Source organism: Arachis ipaensis, chromosome B10, assembly GCF_059453495.1.
Source record: "Arachis ipaensis isolate K30076 ecotype BB chromosome B10, ASM5945349v1, whole genome shotgun sequence".
Lineage (NCBI taxonomy): Eukaryota > Viridiplantae > Streptophyta > Magnoliopsida > Fabales > Fabaceae > Arachis > Arachis ipaensis.
In genome coordinates this window covers 146004451-146028980 of record NC_142435.1, presented here as the reverse complement: position 1 = coordinate 146028980, position 24530 = coordinate 146004451, and the positions used below count along the sequence as shown (strand labels likewise).

General features: G+C 30.7%; 2 protein-coding genes across 2 annotated transcripts; one reads left to right on the top strand and one right to left on the bottom strand.

The window, feature by feature from the left end:
* The first annotated feature begins 10692 nt into the window (after positions 1–10692).
* Positions 10693–12144, top strand: LOC107621720 (uncharacterized). The gene has a single exon (XM_016323734.3). It carries the CDS (start codon positions 11089–11091, stop codon positions 12013–12015), a length of 927 nt encoding a protein of 308 aa, XP_016179220.1. The 5' UTR covers positions 10693–11088; the 3' UTR covers positions 12016–12144.
* Positions 12145–14295: 2151 nt separating this feature from the next.
* LOC107621287 (cytokinin hydroxylase-like) lies at positions 14296–19483 on the bottom strand. The gene is made up of 4 exons (XM_016323321.3): positions 19140–19483; positions 17301–17769; positions 15897–16272; positions 14296–14846 (listed from the first exon to the last, which is right to left on the bottom strand). Exons 1-4 carry the CDS (start codon positions 19414–19416, stop codon positions 14427–14429), a joined length of 1542 nt encoding a protein of 513 aa, XP_016178807.1. The 5' UTR covers positions 19417–19483; the 3' UTR covers positions 14296–14426.
* Positions 19484–24530: the final 5047 nt, after the last annotated feature.

The following is a 24530-nucleotide window of genomic DNA, read 5'->3' as shown; positions in this document are numbered from 1 at the left end:
GTTTGGATTTTAATGAAAATTGAGGTTTGAGGTTTTTGTGTAAAATGGATTTTTGGTCAAACTTTGGCGAGTCATAACTCGAATTCCAAACCTCTAAATTGTTTTAAACCTGTTTCATATAAAAATTGGGTCCGTGAAGTTTACGCCGTTTAAAGAACAGATGAAAAACGTTTTAAAACGAGAAAGTTATGCGCATCGAAAGTTCGATATGTAAAATTAAAATTCTGCAGACTTAGCCATTTTTGACTAATCTACAATGTATGCGTACGCGGACCCCTCCATACGCGGATGGGCATTTCTGTTTGACATGCATGCGTACACGGATAAGGTAATGCGTACGCGTGATGGGCAAATTGCACTCCCACGCGTACGCATGACCCCTGTTTTCAGCAAATGGGATTTTAGTGTTTTAAACATGATTTTAAACCGCTAAACCTCTAATTTCATTCTTTTAACCCTATATCTTAGTAATATGCCTAGTAATGAGATGAAACTAGGAATAGGTAGTAACTTGGAGATGAAGAAAGTTTGAGAAGTGATGATTTAGGTATGAGGAGATATGTTGTATATATATATATATACACTTCTTATATTATAAGAATGATTAAAGAAAGGAATAAAAGTTACATCTGAGCACTCTTTCTTGAAAGTGCGACCCCTGGAGATAGTGGAAGGTGAGGATCCCCTTCTTTGTTCCTTCTGGTATTGTAAAATCGCTCCTAGCAAGATGGTAGGAGGTTAGGATCCCTTCCTTTGTTCCTATTGGGCATATGAGAACGTACCTCCTGGGTAGACGCAAGGGTTGTGGTTTCGCCCCCACTTGCTCCAGGTTGGTTAGTATAGAGGCTCCTCGGGTAGATGCAAGGGTGTGGTTTGCCCCACTTACTCCGGGTTATAATAAATGATGTATGAAAGGTTCAAAGACATGATGTATAAGTGATGTTATGGATATAATGAATAATAATGATATGTTTATGAACGGATATGAATGCTTAAATGTCTTATGCACTTATTTTATCTGAGATACGAGTTTTCCTGGGTAAAGTACCGTGGCTTACCACCACGTGTTCCAGGTTGAGACTCGATACTCTGTTGACCCTACGATGTAAGAGGTGACTGGGCACTTATAAATTTCCGGGAAGGTTAACCCTCATTGATCAATTTTATGTATATGAGAAAAATCTATGCATAGACTTTTGGGGATGCGCGTCGGGGGACAATCCAGGGTTTAGCAGTCGGACTTATCGGGTTGGCTTGATAACTAACAGATGAGACTCATTAGCCATAGAACAAGCATGCATCATATGCATATTGTTTGAATTGCTTGCTTGTGCATTAATTGGGATTGCCTAAGTGATTATAATATGCTATACTGTATTACTTGTATTCTACCTGTGTTTGTCATTGTCTCCTTGTTTGTCTTTGTAATTTCATCGGAGATGGAGGAACGGAGGAAAGACAGAGAGATTTAGGGTTCTAGTTAAGTTTTAGTTATGTTTAAGGAATCGGTTAAGTTTAGGAAGCCTTAGAAAACCACCCTGATTCATGGCTTCTGTTTTAGTTCTTTAAGTTTTATAATCTGAGTGTCAGTGTTCTAGGATTGCCTCTGGCATTTTCAAGGCCTTATATCTTATGTACGTGGCACCTTTACCATGCTGAGAACCCCCCAATTCTCATCCCATACAATGTTGTTATTTTTCAGATGCAGGTCGAGAGGCACCTCGCTAGGCGTCTGGAGTTTCTGCAGCGAAGTGGTCATTTTAGGACTTCACTTTTGATATTTTGTTATATGTATAGACTCTCCTCATATGTATACATACTTTACTATTGCACCTCATAGAGGTTTATGGAGAACTAAGGTCTCATGTATGTATTTTGGGTTATGGTTCCTTATATGTATATATATGACTATTCTCTGGCCAGCCTTAGTTTCGCAGGCTGAGTTCGGAGCTTGATATTTTGTACTTTTGACCATCTACCCTTGTTTTTATATATATGTTATGTACCTTAATTTTCTTCGTACGCAAGTAATCTCTTTCCTGAGCGTTGGGCTTTTAATTTTGCGATTTTGTTTTACCCATTCTTCAAGGCTCCTAATATACTACATTCTTTCTACTATTATACATATTTATATTTTATTTTTAGAGTTCGTAGCGCCTTACCACCTCTGTTTTACATCCTAGGTGTAAAGCTCTGTATGGTAGGGTGTTACACAGCAAATTTTGGATTTCCTTGTGACAAACCATCTATATTGATTTTGATCCATCCGTGTGGTGGGGTTCAGTCTCTGTTGTGATTTGTGAAGTAACGTCATATATGTTGGCAGTTTCGGCCTTCATGGTAATGTTTGTTGGGCCTGGAGAAATTGGGCGTATTAGTGTAATGGGCCAATGAAAAAATTGGGTTTTAGTTTACTGGGCTATTACAGAAATTGGGCTTTTAAGTTTTTTTTTTCATTTCAGAATTGAAACATATTTCTATGGTTTTGAAAACCAGACCGACCAAGAATCGAAAGCCTCTACAATTTGGTCCATCAAGAAAAATCTTCGTTCCAAAAATTGTGTGAGAGCTGATGAACCGACCAGAAATCGGCTGGTCGATCCAAATTGAGAGCTGTAGGGGTAGCAACACTACCCGAACCCGTGGGTATCCACCCCACCCCTATCCGATCGAGGCGGATAATTACCTGCTCCCGCATTGGGTTGGATTTTTAACGGGGTGGGTCGAGGTCGGGTTTAGGTTAGACCCGTCTCGGTATATATATACTTTTAATATATAATATATGTAATATATATAAAATAATTAGTAAAATAATTAATAATATTATATTATATTTAAATTTTTACTTTAATTTATATTATGTATGTAATGATGGTTATATAAATTTTAAAATTTAATTTTATTTGTTGGATTTTAATAATTATAGGGGCAGTTAAGGGCGGGGCGGGTACCCGCAGGAGCGAGTTAGGGTTTAACTTTTTACTATCTGCCCCTACCCGCACCATTGCCACCCCTAGATGTGCTGGTTTGCATGAAATGATGTTGTTTGAGTTTAATTAAAAAGAAAAACGGATACTTTCATTCCTTGTCCTTGATTCCTTGCGCCTCCAAGTCCTTTTCTTTCCTTCTGAAATTAGAACATTGCGCTGCCCTCAACAAAAAAAACTAGCCATTTAGCCTCCACCACCGTCGTAAGGAGTGGGACACTGTCGTTATCCGTCGCACTCAGGAGCTTCCATTTTCACCCTGTCAGCGTGCTCCAAGTCTCCAATCCCTGTTCGCTCTCACTGATCGCAACTTCTTCCTCGAGCTCGGTGTTTGTTGTCTTAATCTGCTCAGCCGCACTCCTGCCGCCGTCCTTTGGGCTTAGGAACTTCCGTCCTTGTCTAGTCGTCATGCTCCAAGTCTCCAACCCCTCTCCTCATTCATCAATCGTGTGGTCGTCGTCTGGTCACCATTCTGCTCGCCCTCGTCTGGTCGCCATCATTCGTCGCACTCAACTGCTCTCCGTCATACTCTGCCTAGACTGCTCAGATAGAAGGTCAGTGCTTATTACTAGTTCTTGTTTTTTGTTTTTTCTGCTTATTTAGAAATCATGTTGATTATTGAATGTTTTGTGTTTTTATTTTTTATTAAATGATTAATTAATTATTGATTAACTCTGACTGTTCTGTTTTGCTGTTGTTTTGTGTTTTGTGCTTTTTTGCGCTTTTTTGCGTAGTGTTATTCTACTGGAATATCATATAGTGTTGTGTTTATGTTTTGGACTTAATTTTGTGTTTAAATTGTTAAGTTAGTTAATTCAGCATAGACTTTTGAGAATTTAACTTTGTCATGCCATGGTTGATGAATTTTGCTATTTACTTTTATTTTGCAGATGATCCGAGACTACTTTTAAAGAGTATATGAAGTAGATTATTCCCCTGTGATTAATTGATAGATGAATCATTCCTTTTCCGGAACTTTATGAAATCTATGTGAAAATTTTTTCATTAGAAATTCAGGTAAATTTGTCGCTTGTAATTTCCTATGGATGATAGTGTTTGGAGTTGTGTATTAATTAAATTATTTAGTTGGCAATGTTAATATTATTACTAAGTATGTAATTTATAAGTCATTCAATTTTTGATGAATTTAAGACTATTATTTGTTCATGATGATCAATTTTGTGTTCATTTTTATTAATTTTTGTTAATTTTTGTGACTATCCTAATACTCTCAATAGTGATATAATGAGTATTAAATTATTGACACGGTAAAGTATACTTTTTGTTCCTAAAGTTTGACAAAAATTTCAAAAATACTTCTAAGTTTTATTTTGTTTCAATTTTGTTCCAAAAGTTTTCGATTTGCATCAAATATGCCCCTGACGCTTAATGGCTAACTTTTCAAAAATTTTTAAGACCGATTTAACAACAATTTTATAAGAACAATCCTTAACACAAGCAAATTAAGCATAATTGTTAGATTGGTCTTAAATTTTTTGAAAATTTAGCCCTCAAGGGTATATTTGATGCAAATCGAAAATTTTTGGGACAAAATTAAAACAAAATAAATTAAAACTTAAGGATAAATTTTAAAACTTTTGTCAAATTTTAGAAACAAAAAATATACTTTACTCTTATTAATATTATTTCAATAGTATATTTATTTATATTTTATTTATTATTTTATTATAAAATAATTATTTTGATTAAATCAAATTAAACTAATAATTAAAAGCATAAAAAATGAACAATCTAAAAAATTAGGGCATTTGAACAATCTTCACCAATTGATGAATCCATTTTTGGTCTTATTTACTTGCATTCAACAACAACAACGTTAATTTTATGGTTATAGCAACAGCGATACAACGCGCTCCTTGATCACGAGCCAACATCAGCGATGGCAGCCCTGGAGACGTGAACAGCAGCGAAGGCGGGAGAATGGAATCGTGAATCAACTATGGCTGCAACTGCGCGAATTCTGCGGGGCAGCAACACTCTTGGAAAGACAAGCACCGTTGGTGATGGCTACCTCCAGCGACGGCTGTGAGATGTGGAAGTGGAATGGCAGAGCACTGTGTAGACAGTGTGACAGAGATAAAAAAGAGATAGGAGGAATTCGTACGTAGTGTGAATGTGTTTAAGATTTTTATTTTTTAAGTTTTAAAATCTAATAATAATGAATTAAAAATATAAAATTTAAAATTAATTTAACCTTTCTTTTTTTAATTTGTTGTTCGCGTTATTTACTATATGCGATATTTTCTTATACTTCTTTTTATGCGGTTGTTTTTTTTACAGAAAAAATGTTTTTCAATTATAGAAAATCCAAACGGCACTTACAAAAATTAAAGAAATATCAATTCTATATAGATAACAAGAAGATAGATATCTCATGTATTGAACTAAAATCTGATAACAAGTCCAACATTCGATTACTAAAAATCTTAACAAGAAGAAATAGAGACTAAATAGAATCTCTTTTGTTTCTAAATTCTAAATCTACGCACATGTGCTGCAAGCCAATAAGATGCATCTTCTTCTTCTCCATATAGATCTGAATATTTTCTGATTTCGAAAGTTTTTCTATAAACAAAACTATTTCTTCGTAGAATTTTCCTTCAAGATCTGAAAAGATTTGTATCATCAGAACACCACCATCAACCATAAAGGGAACCAAAACACCACTACAAAAGAGGGAGAAAAACCACAGATGGGTTATTATTAGGATTTGGTTGAATTGTTACAACACATAGACTTCTTTCTCTCACCGGCACCCCAGTACACCCACACTCTCTCAAAGCAAATATCTAACTACACCTCACAACACTCTCTGTCACCAAACCGAAGCTCTTAATACCACTTTGGTTGCTGTTGTTGTTGCTGGAAGGCAGTGTGACACTATGAGAGTGCACTAGGAAGGGTCCCCAGGAAAGAGAGGTGGGTCACAATAGACACGCTTAAATACCAGGTCTTTCCTTAGCCAGAACCTTTCCAAACAGCACTCTCACAGTGTCACACTGCCTTCCAGCAACAACAACAGCAACCAAAGTGGTATCAAGAGCTTCGATTTGGTGGGATTTATTCTTAGTATGCTCTGTGGTTGCGGCCTAGTCTGACCTTCCACATCAGAAAAGAATTTTGTCCTGTGACTTGAGGTTGATCTTTGGTTGCTGTTGTTGTTGCTGGAAGGCAGTGTGACACTGTGAGAGTGCTGTTTGGAAAGGTTCTGGCTAAGGAAAGACCTAGTATTTAAGTGTGTCCATTGTGACCCACCTCTCTTTCCTGGGGACCCTTCCTAGTGCACGGTTGAGTTATACTATTCCAGTATACGGTTGCAACAATGTCAGGATATTCAAGTGCTGTGAAGCTTGAAATAGAGAAATTTGATGGAAGAATTAATTTTGGCTTGTGGCAAATACAAGTCAAGGATGTGTTGATACAATCAGGTTTGCACAAGGCGTTGAAGGAGAAGATCTCTGGTTGCTCTCTCTATGAGAGAAGATGATGTTCTCTAGAAGACAAGAAGTATCCTCATGGTATTACCGCACTGCCATGGATAAGGATGAGTTGTGGCAATCGGGTCCACAATTGCACACGGGCATTGGTTGGCGTTGAGATGCAAGGTGTGTGGCGGAGTTAGGTCGATGGCTGAAGAACTTCCAGGAAAAGCCAATTTGGAAGTTGCACCATGAATTTTCAGCAAGGTTTCGATCTGTACCAAGGCGAAATGCTTGGAGTGGTCTAATTCCAAGTGAGTATACTTTCATGGTGGAGTATGATAGTTCTTTGAACTATGATTGTTGGTATAGACAATGGCAGCAAAGAATTGTCGGTGTTGACAATGGAAGCTGAAGATGTGTGACTATTTCAATCAAGGTGGAGATTGTTAGGATTTGGTTGAATTAGTCCCACATTGCTTAGGATAGCAAATGGAGTGGGTGGCCTAGGCTATAAATATAAGGCTAAGTTCTCCATTTGTTTTTGCACCAGTCAGAAACACTTTAAGCTTGTATCTGATTTTTCTTTTCCTCTGTACTCTTTATTAGAGAGTGTTGTGAGGTGTAGTTAGATATTTGCTTTGAGAGAGTGTGGGTGTACTGGGGTGCCGGTGAGAGAAAGAAGTCTATGTGTTGTAACAATTTTCACATAGTGATATTCTCTGGTTGTCATTTGACAACGGCCGTGGTTTTTTCTCCGGTAATTGGAGTTTCCACGTTAAATTCTTGTGTTGTAATTGTGTCTATTTTATTTCTCTGTCAAAGGTGTTTTCTCAAGGGGGAATGGTGTCTTATTCCCAACAGTTATAAAATCAGGAACACAGAGCTAAGTTCAGGTCCGAAGAAAGATTATTTTAGATATAGATCTGGATCTCAAATCTAAATCTCTAAAAGAAAAGCAGAAAAACAGAAAACAAACCAAAAAATAGGAAGCAAGAAGATAAGAGAGAAGAAGATAAAGAGATGGCGGACCGGTGTGAACGGAGGCGGAGGAGAACAGAAAAACAGAAGAGAAGAAAAAAAGAAAGACAGTGAAAGCAAAAAAAGAAAAGAGGTTAAAGGAGATTGGAACATAAGAGGACCACCACGGCCTAGATTGAGGCGGCAATAATAACCCTCAAGAGAACTTTGTGATTTACCCCCAATGGGAGAGAGAGAGGAGCTGCGCTAGAGTCTTTTAGTACAGTTCTCCATTTTCTAATGGAAAATGCTAAGGGGACAATGATTTTGTTGAACAATATGAACAACCACCAATTAAATAAAAATACACTACACCTCCAAATTAACCCTCTAAATTTTAATATTAAAATAATTATCCGTACACTAATAAAATAAACATCTAATATATCTATTGTTTACATTATTTAATATTTTCATTGTTTACCTATACTTTTACTTTTCTAATTATTCTTCTTATGCGGTTGTTGAAGTGAATCTCAATGAATATCAATCATAAACATACATTATTTTATCACTTTGGATGAATCTGAAGTTGATTACAAATCTCTAATCAAGGACCCACGTCCCTAGCTTCTAAATTTCTCCTTCCTTGACAAACAATGCAATCAGAGGGTGGCAGAATTTTTACTTACACCTACGAATTATTATATATGCTCCATTCGTCCTAAATTAATTGTCATTTAGGTCAATTATAATTTGTTTTGTAAAATTTGTCATTTAATTTTCTTTTTATATAACATTTATTATTACTATTATTAAATTATGTACTAGTTATTCCTAAAATCGTAGGAATATATATTAAAGGATGACTAATTATTATGTTATTACAAAAATTAAATTTGGTGTTGTCTTTAATTACGATATTTCAATAAGTTTATTTTTCAGATCAACTTATTAAATTTTAAAAAATCTCAAATATATGTATATTTAGTAAAAGTGTAACAGATAATTTGGGATAGAGAAAAGGAATCATATAACTCGTGCTTTTTTGTGTGACAATTACAAAAACAGCATCCACAAGTACATACAGAGAGGGATATAGATGAGGAGCTAGAATAGTATGAGAGAAAAGACATTTGTGAAAAGATCTAAGGATGGGGTACTATATACGGTGAATTATTATTGTTGTTTGGCCATTTGGATTATGGCACCAGATTCATGAATGTGAATGGCGTTTCTACTTTAGGTTTTCTGTTCACATGGCAAGTGACCTAATCAGGTGGAATTGAAGTAAAAATAACACAAGGGTATTTTTGGTTTCTTGTGATTCTAGTTTTAGTTTTTTTTTTTTTTTTTACTTTTAAAATTTTGTAAAAAATAATTTTTTTTTTGTTTTTTTCGTGTATATTTTTCACAAAAATTTATAAATAAAAATAAAAAAACAGACACTCAAAACTCAGAGTTTTTGACAAAGATGAGGGAGAGAGGTGACAAGTTATGTGATGCTTTATTTTGTTTTGGTCCTTCACATAATGGAAGTTATGCGTGTGTTGATGGGCCATTAACATAGATATAGATAATAGATAGGATAGGAATGGAAAGGTAGATCTCACAATGTGGGAGGATCAATAATAAATTTTGAAACCCATATTTGGTTGCTGTAGGGTGATTTACATTGTCTTTTCATGTTCCCTAATCCTAATAATAGCTAATTCATTGCTCACTGTACTTTTTTAAGCATAGTAGTGATTTTAATTAGTTTTGGACGTACTAATTTGGTCACATGGGATTGTTCATAAAGTAATGATAGATAAATAATGGGTTTTTTTTTCATTTTCCTTATGACTTATTTTCTGTTATTTCTTTTTGCATTTTTTGTTGGTTTTCTTTCCTTCTTCCTCTTTTATATATATATTGTCATTTATACATAATTGTTGTGTTTATATCCAAAAGACTGTGTTTTTTGTTTGCTCCAAAAATTTGTGTTAGTTTCATAAAATTTGTGCTAATTTTTTTTTCTGTTATTTAAAAAATAACACTTTGAAGATTTGATTAGATTTTGTTAAGAAAACATTTATTCATTTACCATTTTTATCGTTAATAAATCATTGCCAAGGATTAGATCTAATAAAAAATGTAAACTTTGTATGCTTGTAATGATTTATTTGTTAATATATAGAGTTAAAATATTTGTTCATAAATCATTATAAGTCTATATTTTATTGAAAATTGTAAAATATAGAGTTAAAACTTAGCTTACCCACAAATAATTATGAGTGTGTAGATGAATTTTAGGCTCAATTTTTTGGAAATGGAGGGCATGTGTGTGCTTTGCTCCGATATGATTTAGGGGTGAAACAGACATATTTGTGGGATAGGTTTTTTGTCAGTGTGGGCAGAAGGAAATCGGACCCTGCGTTTTCTTTGAATTTTAAATTTTTAGTAACAAATCGAAGGGTCCGATTTGTTTGGGTGAGAGATGAAAATTCGTATGCATGAAATCGGACCCAACGATATCACAAGGAAGAATTTTGCATGCAACTCGGAGGGTCCGAGTTCCACTCCAAACAGATACAAACGCAAAGAAATCGGACCGTGGGTTTTGCTTCCACTCCAAGCAGATACAAACGCAAAGAAATTGGACTGTGGGTTTTGCTTACTGTCTTCGAAGGGTCCGAGTTCCTACTACCCTGAACCCACATTTTTGTTAGACACCTCCCACCCCCATATCATTCTCATACACCAGCATGGGTCCAATATCAATATTAAAAAGCGTGAATTTTATGAATACAAAATATAAATCTTAAATCTTAAACTGACTTATTAATATAAAATATAATAAATAAAGAATTAAAAATTATTTGACTTTATAATTTAAAAATACATAAGTCTCTTACTAATTAAAAATACTAAAAAAAATTATTTTTTAAAATATAAAAGACATTTAAGTTCTTTTGTCTAAGATATATAAAAACAAATAGATCATCTGAAAGAACTTATATAGATGTTTCATATTTTAAAAAATGAGAAACGTTTTTGTATTTTTAATTAATCAATGACTTATATGTCTTCGAGATAAAAAATAAAGAATTTATTTGTTGTTTTCTCATTAAAAAAATGTATCACTTCTTATTAAATAAAAAATGTTTAAGAATGAAATGTTATTATTTAATATAAAATAAATCAAAATGTGGACTACCATATAATACTAGAATAATATAAGAATAGTTGAAATGAATTTGTTTTTTTTTTTCTTTTCCTATTCATTTTAATATTGGAGTTAGCTTATTTGTTTTCATTTTTTAATGGTTGTTAACCACCATGTTTGAAAAGCTGTGCTGAATGAATTAGTCTAACCTTACAACAACACATGGCTTCATCTTTCTGCAACCAACACCACCCTCTTCAACGTTCCAACCTTTGAATCTGTGACTTAAAAAGAAACCACTCACCATTTTCTTTTCCAAAGTCTCATTCTCTGTTCCCTCAACACCCTATTTGCCATGTTATTATTATTCCTCATATCATCACAACTTTTTTGCCTTCACTATTGGACCACTCAAAAAGAAAAAAAAGGTTGCAAAACTTTGATTTGATTTCTCACCTTTCCTCAATTCAAAGTTTTTTTTTTTTTTTTTTCTTGAACCCTCCATTGTTCTGTTTAGTTCTTTCATAAAAAGGAGCCTTTCCTCATTTTTTTTATGTTAACTCTGTGTCCATTTTTTTTCCTTAGAAAAATGGTAGTTGAATTTCTTTGCTCAGAAAATCCAATGAGTCCAAGAATTTCATTCTCACATGATTTCTCCCAATTTGATGTGATCCCAGTTGAGAGAATTCAACCCCCTTTGAGATCAAACTCATCTAGATTCAACTCATCCATTGATTTCGATTTCCATATCCATGAAGAGAACAACCAAACATCTTCAGCTGATGAGCTTTTCTCTGAGGGTAGAATCGTCCCAACTGAAATCAAGAACACCCAAAAAGACACAAATGCCCCTCTGAAGCAAAACGGTAGTAGTCATCAATTACAAAAAAAAGAGCATAGCTGCATACACAAGGCCTCGAACCCGGTACCTTCTTGCTTAAGCAATATCGAGCCACTTACCACTCGGACCAACTCTACAGAAGAAAATGTTACTAATAATGAAATTATTATTAGAAACAAAGAAACAAAGGAGTTGAATAATCATAACTATGTTGATGGTGGTTCAAATTCAAAATCATTTTGGAGCTTCAAGAGGAGTAGCAGTTGTGGAAGTGGGTATGGTAGGAGATTGTGTCCATTGCCACTTTTGTCAAGAAGCAATTCAACTGGTTCTTCTCCTAAAAGGGTCCCACTTTCTTCTTCCTCTATCAAGCAACAAAATTCTCATCAGAAGCATTATTATTCTTATAGCACCACAACAGCAACAACAACAACAAGGTCTTCTTCTTCTTCTTCTAATTCTAATCATCATCATCATCGTCTAAAGCCTCCATTGAAGAGAAGTCACAATGCATCATATTATGGGAATAATAATAAAAATAGTGTTAGAGTCAATCCTGTTCTGAATGTTCCTCCTGTAAGTCTCTCTGGTTTGTGTTCAATCTTCTCCAACAATAGAGATAGGAGCAAGAAGAAGTAATAATTTAGTGATTTACCTCAAACAAGGGCAAAAAGGGAAAAAAAAGTGTGAAGGTAACAAAATTATATATGAAAATTTATGTTGTTGCTAAATTAAATTTCAAAATTATCCATAAAAAATATTTTTTAATATTTTTATAAATGGATTTTCTTTTTTTTTTTTTTGGATGATTTCATTTTTTATAGGTAATTTTGTTAATGATATTGTCTCTTTTGTAGATAATTTTAGAATTTCACTAAAAGAAATTTGTTAATATATTTGACATGCAAATTGTGTAATTTATTTATCAATTTACTATTAGATTGAATTTTAATAAGGTTTATATGTATATTATATATCATCCATGATGAATGATATGGATTGCCAATTTGCCATTGTATAATATATATGAATACATACATTGAATATAATTTTTAATTTACAGTTTTTATTACTAATTTGTACATCATCAGTGGGGCCTGCGATGCCTAATTACATGTACCTCCCTAACTTTTACCATGTGATTTTGAGAATTAGGTGTGACCTATTACAAGTTAGGAGTTTTGAATGGTTTGCATCAACTAAACAAAGTGATAAAAAAATAAAGTTAAAAAAGGATGTTTGTGTGTGAGGAAGAAGAATAGGATGGATCGGATAAACAATAGTTTCTAATTTATATAGGAAACATTTCAAGTGCACAGGAGAATACCAATACACTGGTTATTTTAATCGTTGATTTGAATTATAAAAAATATATATAATATATATTAATTAAAATTAGAGGTTAAAATAATTGATGCACCAACACTATCCGGTACACTTAAAATATTTCCTATAATATAAGTCTGGCACATGACACTCATGCACAAGATGACATATAAATGTTGCTTTCATCGCTTTGTCCCTTTGCTTGTGTTTTCTTTTATTTCTTTTTTATTTTTCTCCCCTTTAATTTTTTCAACTTCCCCCTTTTTTTCCTCCTACTTTTATTTTATCAGATTTTATTTTTGATGTAAACAGATTGGTTTTATTTTAATATATTTTATATTTTATTATATATTGTAAATAAATAACTGATTTCTTGATACGCATAAAATATAATTAATTAAAATACTAAACAACTAGATATCTAATACGAAGTGAACTACAATCTGTGATTGAGAAGAACAAATATATTTTTATTTCAATAATATTAAGAGATAATATTTAAAATTATCTTATATGATATAACATCTATAATTTTATATATATAATATATGTAATTACGTATTTATTATATCTAAAATTATATAATTATTTTAACAATAATTAATAAATATAAAATAAAATAACTTTGTATTATTTAAACTATTTTTTATTGTCTTTTAAATATTATTATTTTGATTTTACTAACGGCGGATTCAACATGTTTTGGTTTGTTTTATTAGCTGTATCTCTTAAGTTTTGCAACCAGTGAGTAACTAACCTGTGATTTTTCACCGATCTGTTCTACTGATTCAGTTTTTGGTATCTCTGTACATCCTGGAACTTTAACATATTTAAAAGTAGAGAAAAAATATATACTTTCTACTCTTAATATTTGGATTTAGCTTAATTTTATTAAAAATGTTTCAATCTTATACTTTAGTCAAAATCTTTAATAGTCAATGCTAAGCAATAAATTTTTTTTTTTTAGTTTGACCCTCTTTTCTCTTTCCTCTTCTTCAGGTCTTGCTCTTTGAAAATTCTCTACACGAGTAAAGTTAGAAAACTTGCTTAATTTTTATTAACGTATAAACCATTTAAAATTTTTAAGATAATACACAATATTAATAATTATGTATAATTACTTTGTATATAGTTTTGATTATTATTATTATTATTATTATTATTATTATTATTATTATTATTATTATTATTATATTGAGCAAATGAATTTGACTGGTTGTAGGTAAAGAATTGTGTTACAACACAAGAATTTGAAGAGTTTAGATACTAAAACTTAGAACATAGATATATGATAAAATATTTAAAATATAATAGAAATTCACGTATAATTCTCTATATATAAAGTTGTCAATTTTAAATAATTCTTTAAGATTCTAGAAACTTTGTATTAGAGATACCTAAACCTTTGAGTTTGATTATGTTACTTAAGATATATAGCTATTTATAATAGGGTATTGTAGATATTTAATCGCTCACAATAATCAAAGGACAATCTTATAGATTAGTGAGTCACATAAAAGCTTAGTTTTTATGCAAAAGATGTTAACACGAAACTCTATAAATTTCTACATCCGGTAACAATTTAGATAAAGGAAATACAAGACTGAAATGTAATTGTTTTACAAAAATTATAATAGGATAAAATTGATTCATCCTTTTATTTATTTATACAATAATATATATTAAAGTTTTTTTGAATACATCACTTATTATTATGATGATGCCTATGGATCCAAGGGCTTGAAACAAAGTTGAACACCATGCTTAGGCTTAATTGTGAGAACAACGACAGGTGCATGCTTATAGTTATCTGAAATGGTGAAGCTAAACTTAGAGATAAGCATGGACAATATAATCTTAGCTTCCATAATGGCAAATGATTGTCCAACACAATTTCTGGGGCCAGAGGCAAATGGTATGAACCGGCCAGGCATGAATGATTTTGAAGCAAACCTTTCTGGGTTAAATTCATTTGCATCTTTGCCCCAAAGTTCTTGGCTATGGTGAATAGCTAACACTGGAATCCAAATTGATAAGCCTTTAGGGATGTAAAGATCACCTAATGCAATGTCTTCAAACACCATTCTTGGAAGCACAGTTGCTGGAGGATACAGCCTCATTGATTCGTTAATCACCATGTTTAACTGCAACATTAATTGTTATTAGGCTTATAAACAAAAATACTATTTCTATACTAAAATAAATTATATCTTTTTATATAAATACATGTATTGTTTAAATCATTTTTAATGTGTATTTTATATTTCAATATGTATTTTATACTAATAACTAATTTTAGTATATATTTAGACATTTAGTATAGTTGAATTTGAATTGGTTACTAAATTGTGCAAGAAAATTGATGGTGGCTTTTTCTTTGTCAACAATTTTTTAAGATATTTAGGATTTTTTTAAATTTGTGTTTTCTTTTTTTTTAATATTTTTAAAAAAAATCATAAAAAAATATAAAATAAAATAGAAAAATATCTTGATAAAATCATCAATAGATTTAAAAGAAAAAAGTTAAAAATATTAAATATATAAGATTTTTAACAATTTTAATTAAAATATCATAATATTTATTTACTTTTCAATCATGGATAATTATCTACTCTAAGACTCTACACAACATTCATAATACATCAGCATAATAAAACACGGTAATGTTAGAAAGACAAAAAAATAATTCAAGGCCAACACAAAAGAGTCACAAAAAAGAAGGCTAACACAAAGGGAGACTAAAATCCGCGATATCTAAATGAATATAGGAGAGATTATATCCTTTGAAATATAACTCGTTGGCATAAAGCTATGTTAGTTAATCATTTATTTTTTAGGTATTGAATTTAATTTTAAAAATAAAATAACAATGGACAATGCTAAATAGCTCCAATGCAAAAAAAATAAAAAATAAAATACAAATCATAAAAAAAAAATATATTCTAAAAAAATTTAAAAAATGTGGCAAAATTATTAAACATAATGTAAAAATTTGTTTTTACTAAAAAAAAATAACTGAGATACAAAAAATTTCTTTCATATTGAATGTTATTTTTTAAAATATTTTGTCATTTATATCTTTTTAAAATTCTTAACAGACTATGAAGAATAACAAGACAAATTAGTTCCTCAATCTCTACTAAGATTTAGTAGTAAAAGGGAAAAAGAAGAAGCTATAGTGATGTGTTACTAACCACAGTAAGCTTAGATAGTTGATCCATGGGAGGAGTAGTTTCCCCATTGAAGAGCTTCCTAACTTCATCTCTGACTTTTTGTTGCCACTGTGGATTGCTTGCTAGCAACATGGTGGTCCAAGTGAGCAATATTGCTGTTGTTTCATGCCCAGCAAAGAAGAACGTTTTGCATTCATCCATAACAACTTGCAAATTCTTCATGCTTCCACCTTTGTTTTGCATCTCTTCTAGAAGAATACCCAACAAATCCTTCCCAAATGAATCCGCCTTACCTGTCTCAACACAATCTTTTCTGCTTTCTATGATCTCCATCAACAGCTTCTCCACTTCCACCTTCAATGTCTTTATCTCCTTGTTATAGCTACTAGGAAAAAACCTACACAAATATAACACTTTACAGTTAAAGTTTATTACGCTAGGTGCTTGTTTGGATGCCATTATTTTGATAAAAAAAAGATCTTTTTTCAATGAAAAAGATCTTCTTTTATTTTTTAGTGTGTTTGGCAAATTTCTAATAGTAAAAGTAAAAGTACTAGAAAAATAAAAAAAAAACATCTTTTTTGAAAAGTTGTAATTTACATTTTTTTTAAAAGATCTTTTTCTCTTTAAAAAAAGACGTTTTTCATGTAATAAATAAACAAAAAAATATTTTTATATTGTTATACCCAAATATAATTGATAGATAAAAATATCTTTTCTTAGAATGTCACCAAGCTCTAGAAAGACCAAAAAAAACATACAGTGTAAACTAATTTTTTTAATATTTTTTTATTACAAAATATATTAACTAAAGTAAAAAATAATAAATTTTAACAATTTTAAGATAAAGCTTTTTGTTACTAAACATTTCTGAATATAATATTAACTACCTTATTGAAAAAAATTAAATGAAATCAAATCAAAATTCAAAATGATAAATTACAACATATATTGAAATAAAATCACCCAAAATATGTTCATATATGAAATTATATCAATATTACAAAAACTAAGTTAATTAATCTATTCCATTTAAAAACGATAATCTTTTTCATAATCACCCTTGTTATTTTAATCAAATTATGGTGTTATTTATTATGGAAAAGTTTAGGGGACAGCAACTTTATTAAATTCTGGCCAGCATATAACCAGCAAAGCAAAGAAAAGTGAGCCATTGGATGAAATCTCACACCCATCTCACACCATTAAAACCATCGTTGATGGCTATTTAATGGTTACAAATCACAAAGTTGCTGGTCCCCTAACATTCCTCATTTATTATTATTATAATAGGCAACAAAAAAACAATATTAAATATACCATTGCTATTAGAATTCATAATTGAAATTATAGTTAATTAAATAACTTGATTAAATAAGTATGTCAAATTATTTTACGATTTTCAACTATCATCTTCATTAGTACCTGCTTCCTGGAACGCAAAGATGGCGAGTGGCTTGAGCAACAAGTCTCTGAAGCTTTGTAAGGAGATGAAAAATTTGCTTTCCCTTGTTATAATTAGTACCAAACTCAGTCCTTGAGATAATATCAGCAGTGAGTTTAGTCATATACTCTCCAATCTCCACCTCACATTCTCCAAACTCCAAAGCAGTTTCCAATGATTGGATCATCTGCTTGGTGCATTCCACCATGTGCCCTCCATATTCCTTGAGCCTCTCTCCAATGAATGCAGGAGCAACCATGTGACGTTGATGGTACCAATCTTTACCATTAGCCATCAACAATCCTCTCCCAATGAAATGTTTAGTACCCTGTTGTTGTTGCCATGATTTTCCGCTTACAGAATTGTATTTTGACAAGAACTGTTTGATCAATTCTGTATCTGTTAGGCATAGCCTTGGCTCTATTCCATTCCAATATATAAATCTCTTCCCTGCACAAAATGGTCCGTTCTTATGTAAATCAATTACCAATAATCAATAGTGGATCTGTAAGAAAATCTAATCAAATGAAAAACAAAAAATTTGTAGAAAAATCTGCACCAAATAAATCCACAGCATAGCAAAATGTTGTCCATGATATCTATACCTTAAAGAACTATTTATCTATAGGTTTTTTTCAGGTAAAATATTATTGACTGGGGTGTAACTACAAATAAAATTATTTATCTAGTTCAATTCAAACTGCAAACAGATTAAAACTATACTAATTTTTGGCAAATCACATAAATTAGATAGAATTTTGAATTTAATTCTGGAAACGGATCTAATTCAATCTAAGCTATATAATATGATAAAATATTATTATTATTTTATTATTTAATTTATTAAAATTTAACATTTAATTCATTATAAATTTTATCTTACTCACAGTTAATATAATATTCAATTTGGCTCTTAAAATTTGAAGTCTGACTTAAATTGACCTATAAAATTACAATTGACTCAATTCGGCTCCCAAAATTTACAATAATAACTCACATTAGTTCTTGAATTGATTTCCGTGAATGGCATGTTAATTTTGTACGTGCTAAGATTTTAACTCATCACTTAGATTCTATGTGACTGAAGTGACACCTACTAGACCTCTAAAAAATTTGATTGGCTTCCCAACTAACATTCTCACCAAGACAGCAATAACAAGTTTAATTTAAAAAAATTGTAATTATAGGAGAAATAATCAAACTTTTAGAACTCTAATAAATCTGGATTACATGTAATCTAGTACGAAATCCTAATTACAATAAGGTAATATACCAAATCAACACGTCCTTAATAGAGATTAACTCAAGGGTTAATATGAGTTATAATTATAAATTTCAGAATCCAATTTGAATCTATTGAAATTTAAGAATCAAATTGAATCTGATTTCAACTTTCAATGACTAAATTGAATATAACTCCTTATTAATATTATAATTTAGTGAGTATTTTATAAATGTAAAATAAAATTTATTTATCAATCTAAAATAATTTATATTTTTTAATTATCAAATCTTAATTTTTTTTAAAATCAAATAAATCAATCTAAGACAAATTACAATAATTTAGATTGAATTAGATAAAATTTAAAACAAAATTAAAATCGATCTAAACCGCAACACGAATAGAATACCTAATTTTGACAAGAATAGTGCACCCGGATTTTGTTACATACAAATTTATAAAATTGAGGTACAAAATCATAGGGTACTTATTAACGTTGATAAATCAGTAGCAAATTCGCAATCAATTTGCTATTTTATTCAGTAACATTTCAAGGTGCAAGTAGCCAAGTGTTCACAAGGAAATATAAATAATGTACCATATTTATTGGACCATGAAACAAAATGGGGCATAATGCGATCAACAATGTCGTGGCTAATGTCTTTCATGTCTTGAGAAACAGCTCTTGAAACAAGGGAGGCCATGTCTGGAATGTTGCCGGTGAGAAAACGGGGTTTTGGGCCACGCACACCTTGCTTCTCCATGATTCTCTTGATGCGTAGTGGGGTGAGCAAGTACCATGAGATGGCATCAAAAGAAGACTTCAACAGCAGAGTTATAAGAACAGTCAACAAGGCTGCGACAATCATCATCATATTTGATTATTGGGGACAAAGGGTTGTACTAGGATTTTGTATGACTATATGATCCTCTCAAGTGTTTTCCTCGTCCAACCTCTCTATATGGGTGGAAATTTGGGGATCATATATATATATATGAAAATAATATAACAAGAATTTAATTCAACGTAAGAATATTTAATGTTGCGTATATATTAAAAGATCTTTTTATATTTATTAACGATAAAAATACTTTTAAAATATTTTAAAATTCAATAAGAAGAGTAGTTAATCATACAAAAAGACATATTTAATTAAAAGTATTGCTACACATTCAAATTTTTTTTATGAATTAAGTCTAATCAAGTTATTAAATAATAAGACTTGAAATAATGTTAGCTATAACTAATTTTTATTATGTTAAATTAACTTAATTGAATTTGGTTAACAAAAAGATTTGGACGTGTAGTATTATTTTTTAATTAAATAAAAGTGTAAAATGCATTTTCATTATTGAAATTATCCTATATTTTTTGAATCTAATATCATGTGATGAAATTATTCATCCTAAAAATTTAAATAAATAAAAAAATAATATAAATAATTATATCTCTAATAAAATTATAATAAATACTATATTTTCTAGCTAGTATATTTTTTTTTAGTTTTTTATAATATCTTTTAAATTGTCTGACCAATGATTAATTTTCGTAAATTGGAATTTTATTTAAATGTTGGCCGCTCACCAATAAATTTAATTTATTGCACGCACAAAGCGAATTTTTAGATAGTATATATGAATGGAGTAAATACTTCTTTTGATACATTTAATGGGGTCAATTTTGATAAGATTTCTTCCATATTAAATTTTTGATACAGTTAATGGAGTCAGTTATGATAAAGTTTCCTTCCATCTTAAATTATGATACTTGAAATTTGAAAAGGAAAGAGTTAATTTCGGAATTAAATTACAGGATTTTTTTTTATATATATAATTTTATTTAAGAATTTAATTAAAGAAATATATTTTTTTATTAATATCAGTCAATTTTTAACTTATATTTTTACTTTAAATTAAAATTTAAAATTCTAAATATTAATGGTAAATTCTAATATAAATTCTGAATTTTCTAAAATGAGATTAAAAAATATTTTTATTAGGAAAAAATTAATATTAATTAATTAAAAAGTTATTTTCTATATTTTTATTTTAATATTCTATTATTTATATTTTTTTATTGTCTACAGTATTCGCCAATATGATAAATCAAAAACTAATTTATTACGGATTTGAGTTCCATTTAAGGATTTGCCGTTAGTCAACGGGTTGTTGCATGTATAAGGTAGGATTCGAACTCCCGACGCCGACACTTGTTTAAGTGAATTAGTAAGCTAACCACTAAACTAATCCAACTTGATTTTATTATTTAGAAATTTTAATCAAGCATAATTTACATACTTTTAGGTCATTTTAGATAGGTTCATAAGTGATTTTTTTTTTTTACTTTTAACTTATGAAAAGTTATAGCATTAATATTTGATACAACTTTTAAAATTAATTTGTGACTTTTTAAAAAATTATTTAAAGTATTTATAGAGGAGAAGTAAAAAATGTGATTCTCTTATAATAAAAAAAATTATTACTTCTCTCTTAAAATAAATACTTTTGTGAATAAAAAATTAATTATAAAATAATTTATTTATAAACTATTTTTAATATAAATTTTTATATTTTATTTTTTTTAACTAATTAAATTAAGTTATTTATTCAAATGTTCTCTTAATTAATGAAGAGAGATATTATAGTATAGAATAAATTTTAATATTTTTATAGATGATTAAAACTGTAATTTATAGCAACAATAAAACATTATCTAAGTATGGTAAGTCAGTTATATAGATTAACAACGTTACTGCGAGTATCGTTTATAATGTTAAAAGGTAATTTTAGTTCTTGTGGTATTTGCTGTGTTAGATAATATTATCTTTTTTATCGGTGTAAATTTTTTGAATTTTTACGTAGGAGCTTTATATCCAAAAAATCTAGAGTTCGATTAGTTGCAAATTTGAACCATTTTAAAATTATAAATCTTTCGATGATTGATAACATTTTGGTGATAAAAAATAAGTTAAAATAAACAGAGATTATTTTTTCCTAATTAAAGGCTCGCCTAACAGACATTATTAAAAAACATGATTAATTAGTATGACAGCATACACTTGTTTTCATTCGGCTAATAAAAAATAGGTCAGATGGATCGATCTATTTATAAGCGTACTTTGGTACAAGTTATTAATATATCAATCTCACTATGTTTATACTTTTTTAATGGACATTTTTTTTTAAATAGTAGGTTATATTTTATTAATTATTGAAAAATGAAATATAAAGATGTCTAAAAGCAGAATAGCATAATAAAAGGTGGGAATTTCCCAATAACACTACACTTAAGGCATTCATCTAACGGTGCGTGGTCAAAAAACGAAAAAAAATTTTAAAGAAAAAAGAATGATAAATCAAATTGAATGCAACTAAGAGTTTGCCTCATAGAGGTGACGACCTAAATTGGGAGTTCTTTGGATTTCACAGAGTAACTTGACAGAACTTACTAGAATGGCAGACGGTATTGAAGTAGAACCTTCAAAAATCAACTGGTTGCGAGCTTTCCAGCAGTTCCAGCAAATGATGGCAAGCAATTGAGGATTACAGTCAGCATTCTTCAATGGGTTAAGCATCTCTGTTGATGCAGTCCACCATGTCCAAAAGTCGTTAGGATTCTGAGGGGGAAGACAGTCACGAAGATAACTCTGAGACCATACATCTTTAATTCTAGAGTAATCGATCAAACAATGAGTGACTGTTTCTGTTGCTTCATGACAGCAGGGGCATATTGGTGATATAGATGGGATGCGGTGATGAATCTGAGCAAGCACCGGAAGCCGGCCATGGAGAGCTTTCCAGATAAATAGCTTAATTTTATGAGGCAAGTTCAACTTCCATAGATCAATCCTTTCTGTTGCATATAATTAGGACAAAGCTCCAGAGGTGGATGGTAAAATAAATAGCCAATTCTGTAACCTGAAGCTGTATCATATTGCTTGGATTTGTTCAAATTCCATTGCAATTTGTCCCTACTCTACTGAATTTTAACTGACAAAATCCTGTTTGCAACGTCTTGGAAAAATAATTGTTGAATGAAATTCTGATTCCAATTCCTGTCTTCAGTAATTAGATCTTTAACTCTTGGAACCAACTCAGAAATAGCCTGTCTATTTGGCATGTCAGAAATCATTAAAGGATACATAGGAGGAAGCCAAGGATCCTCAAAGGTTCGGATATTCTCTCCAGTACCCACAGCCCAATTAAGACCTTTTTCAACAATCTTTCGGCCTTTAAGTATGCTCCTCCATCCCCAAGAAGGTAAGACTCCAATTTCTGCCGTTATAGCATTACCATTGCTAAAGTATTTACCTCTTAGAATTTTGGATAATAGGGAAGTAGGCTGTATTACGAGTCGACAAAACTGTTTGCCTAAAAGCGCCAGATTTTGGAATCTGAGATCTTTAAATCCAAGGCCTCATTCTCTTCGTGGGCGAGTCATAGTATCCCAACTAATCCAAGTCATCCGTCTTTCAGAACCTTTTTGTCCCCACCAGAACTGAGAAAGTAGAGAGTGAATTTTCGAAATTAAACCATCAGGCAACTTGAAGCAAGACAATGTATAAATAGAAATAACTTCTCCCACTGCCTTAAGCAATACGTGTCTACCACCTGACGATAGAAGATTGCGCTTCCACCCTTGGATTTTTTTCGGAACCTTTTTTTTTATCATACTAAAAGTAGCCTTTTTCGATTTAGAGACTATAGACGACAAACCAAGGTATTTATCCTGAGCCCCAATATGATTAATATTCATAGAGTTAGCTAGTAGTGTACGAGTAGTGGAGGGAGTGTTGTGGCTAAAGAATACAGCAGATTTATTAAGATTTACCCTATGGCCACTATGTTTTCATAAGAATTAAATAAATGCAAGATATTTGAACATGTTTCAAGATTAGCCTTATAGAATAAAATGGAATCATCAGCAAAGAGGAGGCGGTTGACCTTGGAACATCGCCTATGTATCTAAAGACCCTGAATTAATCTGTTTTATTCTGCCTTGTGTAGCAAGAAGGAGAGACCTTCTGCCTTGAACATTATTTTGTTCTTTGTATAAAAAATAAGACTTATTAGAATAATATTCACTAAACCAAAAAAAGTAAAACATAAACTCAATTTTCTTAATACGCAAACTTTACTTATTAAATTTCTCTTCAAATAAAACTAAAATCAAATTTCAAAAAAAAAAAAAAAATCAAAACCCCAACCAGTTCTTATTATGTGTTGTCTACACACAACAAAAAGACTTGATTTTTTTACTTAATGTATGGTTCGATTTTACTGATTTTATTTTAGATGGAAAAGTATAGGTAAATAATGAAAATATTAAACAATGTAAATAATAGATATATCGGATATTTATTTTACTAGTGTATAGATGGTTATTTGATTGGTGGTTGTTCATATTGTTCAACAAAATTATTGTCCCCTAGCATTTTCTTTTTTAGATATACACGTAATATATTTGATATACATGTATCAAGTTGATATATATTACAATAAAATTTTTTAGTAATAATATTTTTACATAAAAATAGTATTGTGAATTATTAGATGAATTAATATATTTAACTAAATATGTTTACTTAACTATGTAAGAATTCACAATATCATCTTCCATGTGAGTATTCCTCAAACTTTTTAACTAAGCTAAAACCAAAAAAGAACAGTTAAGCAAAGAAGGATGAGATGGTTTAAATCGTTAAATGAATCAGACAAAAGAATGATTAAAATAAAAAAAACTAATTTAGGCACGAAAAGGAACAATCTCCTCCTTTATTAATAGTATACATTAATAATAGTATTTAAATCCTACCAAAATTTGACCCTAATTTCTAAAATGAGCACAAATTTGTTTCTTTTCCTCCATCATCCAATTCCCTCCACATGATCCCCCAATCTTTTCTCACATTCTAAAAAAAAACAAATAAAATCTCCCCTATAAATTATTCCTCCCATGGCAACATGTTTCTCATTCTTTAAGTTAGTC